Source organism: Pan paniscus, chromosome 7 (genome assembly GCF_029289425.2).
Source record: "Pan paniscus chromosome 7, NHGRI_mPanPan1-v2.0_pri, whole genome shotgun sequence".
Lineage (NCBI taxonomy): Eukaryota > Metazoa > Chordata > Mammalia > Primates > Hominidae > Pan > Pan paniscus.
The window spans coordinates 88,668,769-88,685,783 of NC_073256.2; the positions used below are offsets into that span (position 1 = coordinate 88,668,769).

The window sequence follows — 17,015 nt, forward strand, 5'->3', positions numbered from 1 at the left end:
CTCAAAATCCAGCATTCTTTCAACTACCAAGTTGAATTGTGTTATGCGAAAATGTTTAAAGCAATGGCTGTCAAGCACAGGCTGGGAGAGGAGGTCAGGGTGGAATTAGAGACCACGTCAGCATCATCTCCAAGGTTTTTTTCTAGCTAATTACACCCACCCATCCCAGAACCTCTAAACAGTGTTGAAAAGCCCCATAGCCTATGAGAATCCACTCCTGTCCCCAGAACTGAGATCCGCTGGTTAAAACTGTATGGGAGAACCTCCAATTCTGATTTTTTTTAAGTGGCATGCATTTATGTCTGAGGTCAGTGCCTCTCAAATTTAAATGCACATATGAATCATTTGAGAATCTTGCTAAAATGCAGATTCTGATTCAGTGGGCCTGGGGTGGGGCCTGAGATTCTGCATTTCTAATCTGTTCCCAGGTGATGCTAAAGATTGAAGAACCACATTTTGAATGGCAAGGCCTTATGCAGCCCTCATAACAGAACCCAGGAGCAGATAATAGAATGTGTCTATGTGATTGCAGAAAATGTCCGCATCAGACAGCTATAAAAAACAGGGCCTCTCTGCCCAATAAACACCTCCTCAGTCTCTAATAAATACAGAAGTGCTTGGGCCCATTCAAATTATGAGTCCTTGATGGTTGCTGCCCAAACAGTCTAAATAAGACTCAATGAAAGGCCCTTGTCTGTGATGCTTAGCTTCATGACAGGAAGAACACCTGTCATGCTTGCAACGGAAGATTCAGTGAGACACTACTGTTCATAGGGCCCTGGAACGCATAGCAGCCTCCCATAACAGCAGATATAAAGTGGATCACGCAAGCTCTCTGCAGTCACGGCTGGATTTGGCTCCTATCTGACTTTCCCTTGGCAGAGCCACTCCATTTCAGCATGGCCGTCCATATATTCTATTTTCTGGCATTGTGTAATGTGGTCTTAATGATGCTGACCCCAAAAGTACTTTTCAAAAGAGGTTTACTGCAGAGATTCATTAAAAGGAAAAATGATTGCATTATGGCTTTTGTTTTTTCTTTCTTTCAAGCTGCTGGGACATGGTCTTTAGATATGGGGATAATGGTGGAAATAAATCCCTGCAATTCTCTGTTAATGGTGATAGATGAGATGATGAAGCCAACTAGGTGTCCAAGGAACAAAGCCAGCTTTTAATGGCACTTTAATTCTGGAAATTTAGAAAACTTCCTTGCAGAAATTGGAAGTTGGAGTGGCAGAGAAATAATTCAACAAATGAATATGCTTTCAGGGGACAGCTAGTATAAATAGGTCCTTAAACTGGTCTTCTCCCTGTGTGATTTCAGAATGTACACTTAAGATAAAATTTTATAAAAGAAGAAAGGTCTGTTAAATAATATAGTATTTATCTCATCATTTTCTCATGTACCAATGAACTGTTGTTTAAAAGAGGAATGTTTAAACATATGGAGAAAAAGCTCAACATCACTGATCATTAAAGAAATGCAAATCAAAACCACAATGAGATACCAAGCTGGCGAAATTGTGGAGAAAAGGGAATGCTTTCACACTGTTGGTGGGCACGTAAATTAGTTCAACCATTGTGGAAGGCAGTGTGGCGATTCCTCAAAGATCTAGAGGCAGAAATACTATTTGATCCAGTAATCCCATTACTGGGTTTATACGCAAAGTAATATAAATCATTCTATTGTAAAAATACATGCACAAGTATATTCATGGCAGCACTATTCACAGTAGCAAAGACATGGAATCAACCCAAATGCCCATCAATGGTGATAGACTGGATAAAGAAAATGTGGTACATATACACCATGGAATACTATGCAGCCATAAAAAGGAACGAGATCATGTCCTTTGCAGGGACATGCATGGAGCTGGGAGCCATTATCCTCAGCAAAGTAACTTAGGAACAAAAAAACAAACACCACATGTTCTTACTTATGAGTAGGAGCTGAACGATGAGAACACATGGACACATTGTGGGGAACAACACACACTGGGGCCTGTCAGGGCTGGGGGTTGGGGGAGGGAGAGCATCAGGAAGAATAGCTAAGGGATGCTGGGCTCAATACCTAGGTGATGGGTTGATCTGTGCAGCAAACCACATTTACCTATGTAACAAATCTGCACATCCTGCACATGTACCCAACAACTTAAAATAAATGTTGAAGGAAAAAGAGAAAGAAATGTTTAACTCTAAGAGAAATTTCATAACCTAAAGTTCTTATTAGAATACTCTTTAACATAAGGAAATATTTTTTCCAGAACACATAATCTTTATTTATCTTGCTCTCAACTTACAAAATCTAGTTAAAATGTGTTCACATTTATTATTTTCATTTTATCATTTCTTTTTTTTTATATCCAACTTTTATTTTAAGTTCAGGGATACATGTGTAGGATATGCATGTTTGTTACATAGGTAAACGTGTGCCATGGTGGTTTGCTGCACAGATCATCCCATGACTTAGATATTAAGCCCAGCACCCATTAGCTTTTCTTAACATAAATAAATATTATTTGGAAAGATAAATGATGATTTAAGTCAAGGATCACTCTCTTTCTACATCTGTAAGATAATAGTGGAGATTTGTTGGAGCTACTCAATCTTCCTGGTAAATTTTATCATAAACGTGGGAAGTCCTAGATCCTTCTATCTCCATAGCAAGCAGGGTCGAGATTCTACTTCACATATATTTGAATAATGTATCCCCTTCTTTCCCTTTGCTGCTGCCATGGCATTAAAAATGTATTGTCTTATCTTCAGCTGCACCCTGCGCCCCCCATCAGTCCTATGCATTACAGTCAGTAATCTTTGTGAAATGCAAATCTGAGCATAGCTTTGCCTTGCCTGAATTCCTCGAATGGCTTTTACTCCTTACGGCAGCATCCTCAAGCTTTGGCAAGCATCAGAATCACCTGGAGAACTTGTTAAAACACAGATTGCTGGGACTTTCCTTGGAGTTTCTGATCCAGGAGGCATGGAGTGGGGCCGGAGAATTAGCCTTTCCAGCAAGTTACCACATAAAGCCAGTGCTGCTGGAGTGATGCGGTTGTTCTGGGGACAACACCTTGAGGAAAACTGGTCTATAGAAGGAAGCGCGTCAAACTCTTCATCACTACACCGAGTACCCTTCAGAATTTATCTATCATCCAACTCTCCAGAAGTGTCTCACCCCCACTCTTTTCTTTCTTTTTTTTTTTCTTTTGAGATGGAATCTTTCTGTGTTGCTCAGGCTGGAGTGCAGTGGTGCGATCTTGGCTCACTACAACCTGCACCTCCCAGGTTCAAGCAATTCTCCTGCCTCAGCCTCCCGAGTAGTTGGGATTACAGGCACATGCCACAATGCCTGGCTAATTTTTGTATGTTTAGTAGAGACAGGGTTTCACTGTGTTGGTCAGGCTGGTCTTGAACTCCTGACCACAGATGACCCACCAGACTTGGTCTCCCAAAGTGCTGGGATTACAGGCATGAGCCACTGCACCGACCCCCAACTCTTTTCTGTGCTTCTGCCTGCATTCAACCACACCACACTACTCAATTCTCTGAAATCAAGGCTCTCGCAATTGGTTGTGCAAGTTGTGCACTGCACAAAAGATAGAGGCATCATTCACGTTATAGTCTCTTGATGGGCTCTTTCTGGAATTGACCAGTTTACAGCCTATACCCTTATATGCAGCAGTCCTGAAATAATCACAAACCCCTATGTGTCATGCCTCTTTATGGATGCCCCCAGCCACACAAAAGTACTTGGAATTTTCTGAGCAAACCATCATCTTTTGGGCTTCAAAGCCTTTGCCCACCATTTTCCTCAGTCTGTAATGCCCTTTATCCCTTTTCTGTGTAGAAACCTCCATGAATCCTTTAAGGCCTCCCTCTCAAAAAAGATTTATGATTAGCATTATCCTGAGACCAAATAAAACACTTTTCCAACAGGAAAAAGAAGAGTGTTATAGAATCTGAATAGAGCCATAAATACTCTGGTGTAAAAATTCAAAACATTCCAAGTATTCAAAATCTGTTTTTTCTCCCTCAGGTTTTCATGAATTATCTTTTCAAAGAGCTAAAAACTGATAAGGAGAAAAGTGAGGACTTCTTTCCACTTTCTTTCTTTTTTTTTTTTTTTTTTTGAGACAGAGTCTCCTTCTGTCACCCAGGCTGGAGTACGGTGACGCAATCTCGGCTCACTGCAATCTCCATCTCCTGGATTCAAGTGATTCTCATGCTTCAGTCACCCAAGTAGCTGGGACTACAGGCACACGTAACCACACCTGACTAATTTATTTTTATTTTTTGGTAGAGACAAGGTTTCACCATGTTGGCCAGGCTGGTCTCGAACTCCTCACCTCAAGTGATCCGTGCGCCTTGGCCTCCCAAAGTGCTGGGGTTACAGGCATAAGCCACCTCCACTTTCTTATTTTGTTCTAGATCTCCACATATCTAAGATGTTGTATGTATGTGTATGTGGTAGTTTAACAAATTATGTTTGCAAATATACATTTATTAAATGGAATATACAGCATTCTTAAGTTTACATTTTTATGACCTTTTATTACTTTCCTGTGGGGCTTTACTTTCAATTACATGGAACACACACACAGACACACACACACACACACACACACACACACAGTTTTATAAAAAACATATTTTAAGACATGAGACAGGTCAAGTTCACCTGGAGAAACCTCAGTTTAACTCTTTAATAAACATTGGCAAACTAGATAGTTCAGTCCTAAGGAAAAAAAGATTCAATTGTCTAGGTTTGTCATGCAAACCATTGCTTAAGTGAATGTGTTTGAAAGTGTTAAAAATGAGCATTAAATAGTTCTGGAATTGTATTTAACTGGGAGATAAACAGTTTTTTTTTAAATTATTTCCCAATGCTGGCTAAAGGCATTTTCCAAACACATCTCCAGCATTTCTTACACTTATCACATTCTGCACTTGGCAGGATGCTTTCATGTGCATGATCCAGTTTGAGCCTTAATAACCCTCTGAGGCAGCTGAGGCAAGCATGAGGCACCTCATTTTGCAGATGAGAGAACTGAAGCTCACAGAGGGACCAGGCTTGTGCATGCAGCAAGCGGAGGTAGAACCATGTGTTTGAATTGCTGGTCCTGTGCTTCTTTCCACCACAAAACGTCCATTATCTTCAAAGGACTAAAATCAACAAGCTGGTTCAATTGAGGCAAGTCTCCGGCTGCTTTACTTCCTCCCACAAACAGAAATCAATACAACCAATGTTGGTCCCTACTAATGCGAGTGCTGGGAGCCCTCTTCTGAACTCCCTGTGATCCTGCGAATGTCTGTGTCTAAGTGAAGAAATAACGTAATCATCCAGGTGATTCAAGGGAGAAAAAAGGTTGTAGCCAGAAAGAATGTCTATTCCCAGTAACTAAATGCTTAGAACATACACAGCGCAATATTTTTCAGTCTTCTCTTTTGAATGTTTTACTCATTATGTAACAAAAATTTACTTTGGACGTTCAACTAAAATGACATCATCAACTGTGACTTGTCCTGGGTTTGGTTGACAGACATTACTGGAATTAGTAAAATGTTTTAGTTTAGACAGAGAATCACCAAATGTTAGAGGTTAAGTGACCTTGCAGATGACCTAATCCAAATTTCCAAAGGGTTTAACCAACATCACGCAGTTAATTGTTTGGAATCTTCACTTCCCTGGCCATATACACACATAATTGTTTTTTTTATTTCTTTTTTTATTATTATACTTTAAGTTCTAGGGTACAGGTGCACAAAGTGCAGCTTTGTTACATATGTATACATATGCCATGTTGGTGTGCTGCACCCATTAACTTGTCATTTACATTAGGTATATCTCCTAATGGTATCCCTCCCCCCTCCCCCCACCCCACAACAGGCCCCAGTGTGTGATATCCCCCTTCCTGTGTCTCTGTGTTCTCATTGTTCAATTCCCACCTATGAGTGAAAGCATACAATGTTTGGTTTTTTGTCCTTGCAATAGTTTGCTGAGAATGATCGTTTCCAGCTTCTTCCATGTCCCTACAAAGGACATGAACTCATCATTTTTTATAGCTGCATAGTATTCCATGGTGTATATGTGCCACATTTTCTTAATCTAGTCTATCATTGTTGGACATTTGGGTTGGTTCCAGGTCTTTGCTATTGTGAATAGTGCCACAATAAACATACGTGTGCATGTGTCTTTATAGCAGCATGATTTATAGTCCTTTGGGTATATACCCAGTAATGGGATGGCTGGGTCAAATGGTATTTCTAGTTCTAGATCCCTGAGGAATCACCACACTGACTTCCACAATGGTTGAACCAGTTTACAGTCCCACCAACAGTGTAAAAGTGTTCCTATTTCTCCACATCCTCTCCAGCACCTGTTGTTTCCTGACTTTTTAATGATCGCCATTTTAACTGGTGTGAGATGGTATCTCATTGTGGTTTTGATTTGCATTTCTCTGATGGCCAGTGATGATGAGCATTTTTTCACTTGTCTGTTGGCTGCATAAATGTCTTCTTTTGAGAAGTGTCTGTTCATATCCTTCACCCACTTGTTGATGGGGTTGTTTGTTTTTTTCTTGTAAATTTGTTTGAGTTCATTGTAGATTCTGGATATTAGCCCTTTGTCAGATGAGTAGATTGCAAAAATTTTCTCTCATTCTGTAGGTTGCCTGTTCACTCTGATGGTAGTTTCTTTTGCTGTGCAGAAGCTCTTTAGTTTAATTAGATCCCATTTGTCAATTTTGGTTTTTGTTGCCATTGCTTTTGGTGTTTTAGACATGAAGTCCTTGCCCATGCCTATGTCCTGAATGGTATTGCCTAGGTTTTCTTCTAGGGTTTTTATGGTTTTAGGTCTAACATTTAAGTCTTTAATCCATCTTGAATTAACTTTTGTGTAAGGTGTAAGGAAGGGATCCAGTTTCAGCTTTCTACTAATGGCTAGCCAGTTTTCCCAGCACCATTTGTTAAATAGGGAATCCTTTCCGCATTTCTTGTTTTTGTCAGGTTTGTCAAAGATCAGATAGTTGTAGATGTGTGGTATTATTTCTGAGGGCTCTTTTCTGTTCCATTGATCTATATGTCTGTTTTGGTACCAGTACCATGCTGTTTTGGTTACTGTAGTCTTGTAGTATAGTTTGAAGTCAGGTAGCATGATGCCTCAAGCTTTGTTCTTTTGGCTTAGGATTGACTTGGCAATGGGGGCTCTTTTTTGGTTCCATATGAACTTTAAGGTAGTTTTTTCCAATTCTGTGAAGAAAGTCATTGGTAGCTTGATGGGGATGGCATTGAGTCTATAAATTACCTTGGGCAGTATGGCCATTTTCACGATATTGATTCTTCCTATCCATGAGCATGGAATGTTCTTCCATTTGTTTGTGTCCTCTTTTATTTCATTGAGCAGTGGTTTGTAGTTCTCCTTGAAGAGGTCCTTCACATCCCTTGTAAGTTGGATTCCTAGGTATTTTATTTTCTTTGAAGCAGTTGTGAATGGGAGTTCACTCATGATTTGGCTCTCTGTTTGTCTGTTATTGGTGTATAAGAATGCTTGTGATTTTTGCACATAATTCTGTTTGCTAGAGCTGAAATAGTTCACTCCTGCCAGCTCTGGAGGTCAGTTGTTGGAGGTGAAAGGGATTAAAAACCTGAGGCAGGTGGGGCATGGTGACTTATGCCTGTAATCCCACCACTTTGAGAGGCCAAGGTGGGTGAATCAACTTGAGGCCCAGCATTTGAGACCAGCCTGGCCAACGTGGTGAAACGCTGTCACTACTAAAAATACAAAAATTAGCTGGGCATGGTGGTGCACACCTGTATTCCCAGCTACTTGGGAGGCTGAGGCACAAGAATCGCTTATGTCTGGGAGGTGGAGGTTGCAGTGAGCCAAGATCGTGCCACTGCACTCCAGCCTGGGCAACAGAGCCAGACACTGTCTCAAAAACAAACAAACAAAAAAAAACACCTGAGACAGTTGGATTCTAACCTGTGAATGGTTGTGGTAAGTGAAGCAATACCTAAGTGTTCCCAGACCAAACCAAGGGTGAGGCTGCTTATTCTCATGGCCCAATAATGAAATGCAGAGGAACTGGGAAAGGAGAGAGTTTATTTCTGTAACCAGGTACAGGGAGAAGGCCTGGAAATTATCCCCAGACCAACTCAAAATTACAAAGTTTTCCAGAGCTTATATACCTTCTAAGCTATATGTCTACGTGTAAGTGTGCACTCATCTAAAGACATAAGTGATTAACTTCTTTTAATCTATAACAAAGGCCTGAGTCCTGAAGACCTTCCTCTGGAGCCTCAGTAAATTTACCTAATCTAAATGGGTCCAGGTGCTGGGGTGGTTACCCTTGTCTCCTGCTAAATCACTGAAGTTTGGGGAGTTCCTTCAGACCCCCAGAAAACTCGTTTGTGAAGACCTGGGGAGTTTCCTTAGACCCCCCGCTATAAAACTTGTTTAATCCTAAACAGGTCCTGTTAAGAATTCCTTCATTATCTTGTCATGCTTCAAGGCCCAGGAAAGGCCTGGGCAAAACTCTTGGTGGGCTTTTGTTGCAGTCTAACCTTTATATAAGGGCATTGGCTCTTTCAGCTTTTAGTATATAACTTAACCACTCAGTCAGTGCTGAAACAATTGTTGTGGAGGCCTGCGTTAGTGAGACCTGGCTTGCCACATAAGTGCCATAAGAGCTTGCATAAAGTAAATATTCATGTTTTGAAGTGCATCCTCAAGCTTAAAGCAAAATTTCACATTTATTATATTTATTGTATTTTTAAAAACTCTACAATAAGACAATAAACTTGCATTTGGCTCATTGCACCACACATCACCTTGGTATTTATTGAATCATTTATCTAAAGCACTGTCTTTCTGGGAGAACTCCAAGCTTCACAAGATGTTTAAAATAAGTCCTTCCTCTAAATTGAGAGCAAATGGGTTTTGACAAATTGAATTTCAACATGAGAAAGATAATAATGCACTTCAGTACCTATGGTTTTCTTTAATGTGAATATGGAATGGCTTAAGGGCTTGAATGATTAGTTTTTCCTTTAGTAACTATTTGTCTTCAAGAATGTGTCCTAAATCCTGTTCTGCATATGCTAAATTTCCAAGTGTTAAAGTGGTCATATTTGTTAAGCTGTGGTCAACTAGACAATAGACTACAGCAAGACTCTATTGTGTTTCATCATCATTTCCCAAAATTAGCTGCAGAAGTAAAGTGACCTACAGTCTAGCTCTAATTGTGGAATGAAGGACTGAAGGCCCCCTTGGACCTTTCACTTTATCCTTTGCCAAAAGGTGGAAGGCAATAGAATGGATTCACTTGCATTTCTACTTCTGTCCTCTCTTTGAAGTGATAAACACATGTCAGTAAAATGCATTCAAAATTAACAAATGAACAGATTAGATATAGAAAATCTAGAGTATGGATTGTCAGTACAAGAAGAATGGCAGTAATCCCAATACTTAAAATGCCCAAAGATGTATTAGCAACAGCGTGACCTCCCGAAAAAATATCTTGGTTCCTTATGATAAGAGCATAGGAATGGATGGGATCTGACCATTGATTTTTCAGGAATATTTTAGTGGCAGAATATTGTACATGTTACCCTGCCATTGGCTTCTGAGGGTAGGGATTCAAGGTGAGCATTCCCAACTTGCCTTTAAAACCATCTGAATCTATTAGCCAGGGATTTATCTAAATCTTCTCAAGGGAGTTTCTAACTTTAGCCTTCACAGCCTCGTAGAGGAGTTAAAGAGGACCTTTATTTTTCTATTGTGATACACTGATCCATATTTTTAAAGAAAATTCTGAAGTACTCTCAAAAAGATAGAAAGTATTTAAGCTAGTTCTAAGAAAAAGTATAAAACACTAATAATAAAACACTGCACTTTAAGTTAAAGGTCCATAAATCTTTATTTACTCTACAACACATTCTGAAATGCATTATACTGTTGTTTCACTTTATAGCAATTTAAGGAGGAAAGATGGAAGCTGGAAGAAGAGGAAGAAGAAAACAATGAAAGATATAAAGGGGCCAGGCACAGTGGCTCCCAGCACTTTGGGAGGCCGAGGCAGGTGGATCACAAGACCAGCCTGGGCAGCAGGGCGAAACCCCGTATCTACTAAAAATACAAAAAAAATTAGCTGAGCATGGTGGTGCATACCTGTAGTCCCAGCTACTCAGGTGGCTGAGGTCAAGGCCAGGGGATCACTTGAGCCTGAGAGGCAGAGGTTGCAGTGAGCTAGTGAGCTGAGATTGCACCACTGCACTCCAGCCTGGATGACAGAACAAAACCTTTCCCCCTTCACCCCCCGCAAAAAAAAAAAAAAAAAAGTAAAGGAGACATAAGAGGAGAAAGGAGGAAGTGAAAGGAGAATAACCCAGAAGTGGAGAAATTTAGAGAGATTAAAAAGAAGAAAATGCAGGGAGGAAGAAGTAAGAAGTCCTGATGTAAACTTATTTTTTAACAATCTAATGTGTACTGAGCTGTGTGGTATCAAAATGTCTAATCACTGCCCTTTGAAGTGTTTACTAGATGCTCAGTCTCTAAATGAAACAGTCACTTCAGAATATTTTTCTCAGTTCTACGTATGATAACTGAAACCAATGACACCTCCCACCAAGGTCACTGGCAAAGGTCAGATGAAACCAAGCCAGACCTAACCTAGGTAAGAGAGGTTTCCTTCTCCACCAAGAATTGAGTATACTAAATACACAATTTAAGCAAAGAAGCACTTCCTTTGCCTTACCCTCAAATCTGCATCCTTCTGCTTGCCCCATAAATCTAGAACACTGGGATTTGGTGAGAAAATCCCCACTTGGGCTATCTATGTCCTATATGGCTTTACAGATATTCCACATACCTGTCCTTGGCCTTTGTCCTTCCAGACTGCAGTTCTGGGTCATTTCATTTATTTAGTGATGTCTATGTACCATGTAATTTTTATAACAGCTGCGAAGTAGCTATGATTGTTGCCTTTATTCAACAGATCTGTACTTTGAGACAGAAAGGTTAAATAACTTGCCCAAGGTCACCCAATAAGTGGTAAAGCCAGGGTCAGAGCTCAGACTGCCTGACTCTAAAACCCAGTCACTAGTCCTCTCCTTACTTCATTCTAAGCTCTTCCTCTTTCCTTCCATGTCTGACATCATGCCACCTGGAATGTCAGCCCTGCACTGAAATCATCATGGTTGTTCTTCAAACTCTTCTTTATGAAACCTTCCTGCACTCTTTGAAGTTAGCATATAATCTTCCTTTTCCACATGATGCTGGCCAGAAGTCCACACATCTGAGGACAAAGGCCATACTAACTTGGTTCTGATGTCAGTGCTTGCCACATGAATATTACCTGTTCTTAGAAGAAGCATTGTTGTACTGAGTGCCATGTTCTCTCTCCAGGTGTCGGTCTGAGTTTATATTTTTAATTGTAGAATGAAATTCCCGGCGATCACCAATTCTGTCTAGCTTACATGGCATGTAAGACAATTCCTTTAACAAAACACAAACCAGGTGGTTAAGAGAGAAAAATACAGATAACTAAGAGAGGAGAGATAATTACTCCCCCCAAAAACTATTCCAGCCATATGTGGCCCTCATCCAAATGTTGGATGCCCATACATGTTCCTAAGAACAATGAGTGTGGAAGGGGGGAATGGAATTTAAATATACATTAGGCTTCTAAATGAAGTATTTGTGTTAGTTAGGGAATTTTAAGTTGTAAAATTACCTTCTTATAATCTTCTTGGAAGAACTTGGAGCATTCCATATTAGTTAAACAATCACCGACCCATCTGTCTCCTAGCTGCCTAAGCAACTAAGAGGATTTGCTGACTTGGACTTTTCTCTTTTCCAGATCCTGGCCATCGTGTCTATCCTGTTCATTGTGCTTTCCACCATTGCTTTGTCTCTCAATACGCTGCCGGAGCTGCAGGAAACAGACGAATTTGGACAACTCAATGACAATCGCCAATTAGCACATGTGGAGGCTGTGTGTATTGCATGGTTTACCATGGAGTACCTTTTGCGATTCTTATCCTCACCAAATAAATGGAAGTTCTTCAAAGGCCCACTGAATGTCATTGATTTGCTGGCCATCTTGCCGTACTATGTCACCATTTTTCTGACGGAGTCCAACAAGAGCGTGCTGCAGTTCCAAAACGTGAGGCGCGTGGTCCAGATCTTCCGAATCATGCGCATCCTCAGGATCCTGAAACTCGCCAGGCATTCGACAGGCCTGCAGTCTCTGGGTTTCACCCTTAGGCGGAGTTACAATGAATTGGGCTTGTTGATATTGTTTCTGGCCATGGGGATAATGATATTTTCCAGCCTGGTATTTTTTGCTGAGAAGGATGAAGATGCTACCAAGTTCACCAGTATCCCTGCATCATTTTGGTGGGCCACCATCACCATGACCACTGTTGGCTATGGTGACATTTACCCTAAAACATTACTAGGGAAAATTGTGGGAGGTCTGTGCTGTATTGCTGGAGTTCTGGTTATTGCCCTTCCTATCCCAATTATTGTGAACAATTTTTCTGAGTTTTACAAGGAGCAGAAACGCCAAGAGAAAGCAATTAAAAGGAGGGAGGCTCTTGAGCGGGCCAAAAGGAACGGAAGCATCGTTTCTATGAACTTAAAAGATGCCTTCGCTCGAAGTATGGAACTGATAGATGTGGCTGTTGAGAAGGCCGGAGAGTCCGCCAACACAAAGGACTCCGCCGACGATAATCACCTGTCGCCAAGCCGGTGGAAGTGGGCCAGGAAGGCTCTGTCGGAAACAAGCTCCAACAAGTCTTTCGAGAATAAGTACCAGGAGGTTAGCCAAAAAGACTCCCACGAGCAGCTGAACAACACGTCTTCCTCCAGCCCACAGCATCTGAGTGCCCAGAAACTGGAGATGCTATACAATGAAATCACCAAGACACAGCCTCATTCTCACCCAAACCCAGACTGCCAAGAAAAGCCTGAGAGGCCATCTGCATATGAAGAAGAGATTGAAATGGAAGAAGTGGTGTGTCCACAGGAGCAGCTGGCCGTGGCACAGACCGAGGTCATTGTGGACATGAAGAGCACCTCCAGCATCGACAGCTTCACCAGCTGTGCCACCGACTTCACAGAGACAGAGAGATCGCCGCTGCCGCCGCCCTCCGCCTCTCACTTGCAGATGAAGTTCCCAACCGACCTCCCAGGGACAGAAGAGCACCAAAGAGCTAGGGGCCCCCCGTTTCTAACTCTATCCAGAGAGAAAGGGCCTGCTGCCAGGGATGGCATGCTGGAGTATGCCCCAGTTGACATAACTGTGAACCTCGATGCCAGTGGCTCCCAGTGTGGGCTACATAGTCCTTTGCAGTCTGACAATGCCACCGACAGTCCTAAGAGCTCTCTAAAAGGCAGCAACCCACTAAAGTCCAGATCCCTCAAAGTGAACTTTAAGGAAAATAGAGGCAGTGCACCACAGACCCCGCCCAGCACAGCCAGGCCACTGCCGGTCACCACAGCTGACTTTTCGCTCACTACCCCGCAGCACATCAGTACCATCCTCTTAGAAGAAACCCCCTCCCAGGGAGACAGACCCTTGCTGGGCACTGAGGTTTCAGCGCCTTGTCAGGGACCTTCCAAAGGGCTGTCCCCCAGGTTTCCCAAGCAGAAACTGTTCCCTTTCTCTTCAAGAGAGAGGAGGAGCTTCACTGAAATAGATACCGGTGACGACGAAGACTTCTTAGAGCTCCCAGGGGCAAGGGAGGAGAAGCAGGTGGACTCCAGCCCAAATTGCTTTGCAGATAAGCCTAGTGATGGGAGAGACCCTTTAAGAGAAGAGGGCAGTGTGGGCTGTTCCTCCCCGCAGGACACAGGTCACAACTGTAGGCAAGACATTTACCATGCTGTGAGTGAAGTCAAAAAGGACAGTAGTCAAGAAGGGTGCAAGATGGAAAATCACTTGTTTGCCCCAGAAATTCATTCCAACCCAGGAGACACAGGTTATTGTCCCACACGTGAAACCAGCATGTGACTAGTTACAAAAGCAATAAATTGAAAAACAAAACAAAACAAAACAAAACTTGTTTCTTAAAAATGTGGTTAATAATGCCTGTGAACTAAAAAAATGGGAAGCCCTCCCCAAAAAAAGTGCATAAAATGTTATTTTTGCATGGCATGAACAGTTTAGCTTAAGTACTGTTTAAATAAAGAGTCAAGACTGCATTTTGTAACAAACCAACAAAAATGACTGAAGAACAGTGAACAAATAAAAAGAGCTCTATTAGGAACCAGTATTCTGCAATGTCTGACATTTTTGATCCTTTCATTTCAAATTGTAGGCCGATTTTCAAGTCTTAACGTTTATTTTACAATGAAGCTTAGAATTTTCACATGAAAGGATGAAATGTCATTGCATGCATTCATAATTATGAAGAATAAGGTACTGTGAGCTTGCAAAATGCATAACTTTGTAAATAATGGGGCCTGGATGCAAAAGTGTCATGAACACATGGAAACAAGTTTCTGAGACACAGGTATTTCCTTCACAGCTACTGCCTGGAGGAGCTGTACAGACTTCCTGTTGCAAAATTGCAACCTCTCCTTAAACCATCTCGCATATCTTGCTTTGAGTTATAAAGCTCTTAAAAGTACATTTGTTTAAAGGAATACAGTATTTTTTATTTATTTGTGATATAATTCATAGGCTGCATTTTACTTTTTTGCTTCTGCTTAGTTGTGGCATTTGTGGTTCATTTATAAATCATAGACATAGGCAAGATTTAATGACCAGATATCAAAATATTTGAAATTTTGCCAATAAGTTATATGTCATGCCACAGCCGATTACAGAAATGCATTTTTTAAAAACCTGAAATTATTTAAAAGGTTGTATCATACAATTAAATGTTTTTAAGGCAGTCTACATTTGGAAATTAGTTCTGTTAAAAAATTTGGCCACCTAAAGATGACTGTATTTTCCACTTGTATCCAACATAACATAACCTTTCTTAACTAAAGTTCTAAAAATAGAATACAGATATGCCAAAATGGAAATTCCAAAAAGTGACTTGAGAAACTAAAAGCAGAGTCATTTAAGTGAGATTGCCACTGCCACTCATAGAGTTGGCTGGGAGATGAGTTACTATGAAAAGAGCCCAGGCGTGGTAATGGGTCACCCTATATTTCTCAACATGGGATGCGAGGTGGGGGGACACTGCAATGTGTGGGAGGAAGTTGTTCTTTTTGCAGGATATGAATTACAGAACCCAGAGCACAGATGGCAGTCACACCCTCCTGTAATTACAGCAACTAGAAACACCCCCTTGCATTTCCAACCTTTTCAGGGGGTGGTTGGGACTCTCTTTGTTCGAAATGACTTTCAGCATTTTTGACTGGGAGCGGTGAAATCCAGAGCAGTGAAGGCACTGACCAGAGATTGCCCTGTTGGTGAAGTCTGTGCTAGAACCCAGGTCATCTTAATTCACTTTGCTTCACAGGAATCAAGGCTCTGGTCCAAATTTGCAACCACCAGATGTGGGATTCTAGGCAAGCCTGTACAACCTTTCTTGATCTCAGTTTTGCCCCAGTAAAAATCAAGACAAAATTATTTCCAAGGTCCCATAAGACTTTAATATGATTCCTTGGTCTCCCAGGAAGGTCCAGATTTTGCCTCAGCCTGATGCACTTTGTACACGTCTGTGTGTGTGTGTGTGTGTGTGTGTGTGTGTGTATGTGTAAAATTCAGGGAAACAGGAAGATGCTGGGCCAAATTTAAAGCACAATTCATGTTTAAATTAAAAAATTCTAAATTTTATTTTATTTTTAAAAGGAAAAAATAGCCCAAATATTTAGACTGTTATTTAAGTCTTTAAAGAAAAACATTTCTTTATTAACAGAATCTGGTCATTATATCTCAGATAAGAAAACAGGTTTTAATCTTAGTTGAAACACAAGCAGACCTACTGCTAAAAATAATTTTAAACATTTCTTTTTTCACTGTGCTTAGAATTTCTTAGTGGTTTTCATGTTTGTTTCAAAACATAACCTTAAAGAGTTTATGGTCATTAATCGTTGATATTTACATTACTCATACTTATTTTAGTGTCGAAAGCTAAATATTGATCAGTTTTGTAAATAGAGTGTTTGAATTTCCTGTCTATAGTTTTTCAAGGTCAAACAGGTATATCTGCTGTTAGATGAATAGCAAATAATTTATGAAAATCATTTTATTTACATAGCCTCATAAAGCAATTATTTTTGAACGTCTCTTATTGATGAATCTCAACTCTTTTTATTCATCTTTCTGTATAAGTGGACTTGTCTTAATGCGCTAAGAGTTGACTGATGCCCACCTTTCCTATGTCTGTTAGGCCTTCTGCTGAGAACACTGCTCCAGAATGTTTAATATTAGAAAGCTTGCCTAGTCGAAGAATCCTAGACATTCCTCCCTGGAAGAGTCCTCCCCAAAATCTTTTTTCCCTTCATTCTAAGGTACATTTTTAAGTTTTAGAGAATTTTCTAGTACAATGCATGGAAGCTTATCCTTCCATTTTCCTTAGTTCCTCTGAGCCAAAAGTCTTCAGCTAGGAAAAAAAGAAAATGCTCCTCTAAAAAACATCTTCGACTTTGGTGTTTCACAAGGAGGCAGTGTGGGGACTGAAGGCTCCCAGGATGCACTTGTGTAGCACTTCCTAAGCCTTTTCCATGAACTGCACCTAACGCAGAGAATAAACATGTGTGCCTGGAATGGTCTGGGAATGTCCCAAGCACAGAGTTCTTTTGGAGTCTTATGTTTTACACAAAAAATTCATGTAAATGCTGCATTTTACTTCATAATTTTATATATTCCATATGTTTAAATATTTTAAAAATAATGTTTTATATTATTTACCAACTAGTAAAATGGATACTTGTATAACTTTAAATACGTCTTTTGTATCCCCTGGAAAAATAGATCCCCAGTTTGAGATGCACTGCATGAATGGCAGGAACAGAGATTGGTTCCCTGAGGGCCACTGGAGGTTTCTGCTGC

General features: G+C 40.7%; 1 protein-coding gene across 2 annotated transcripts in view; it reads left to right on the plus strand.

The window, feature by feature from the left end:
• The window catches only part of KCNB2 (potassium voltage-gated channel subfamily B member 2), a 406,547-nt gene extending 390,298 nt beyond the window's left edge, over positions 1-16,249 (plus strand). For both annotated transcript variants that reach the window (XM_034966232.3, XM_034966230.4), the window contains exon 3: positions 11,859-16,249. In XM_034966232.3, the coding sequence (XP_034822123.1) occupies positions 11,859-14,015 (2,157 nt within the window). In that variant the 3' untranslated portion in view covers positions 14,016-16,249. The remainder of the gene's footprint in view (positions 1-11,858) is intronic.
• The last annotated feature ends 766 nt before the right edge of the window (positions 16,250-17,015 follow it).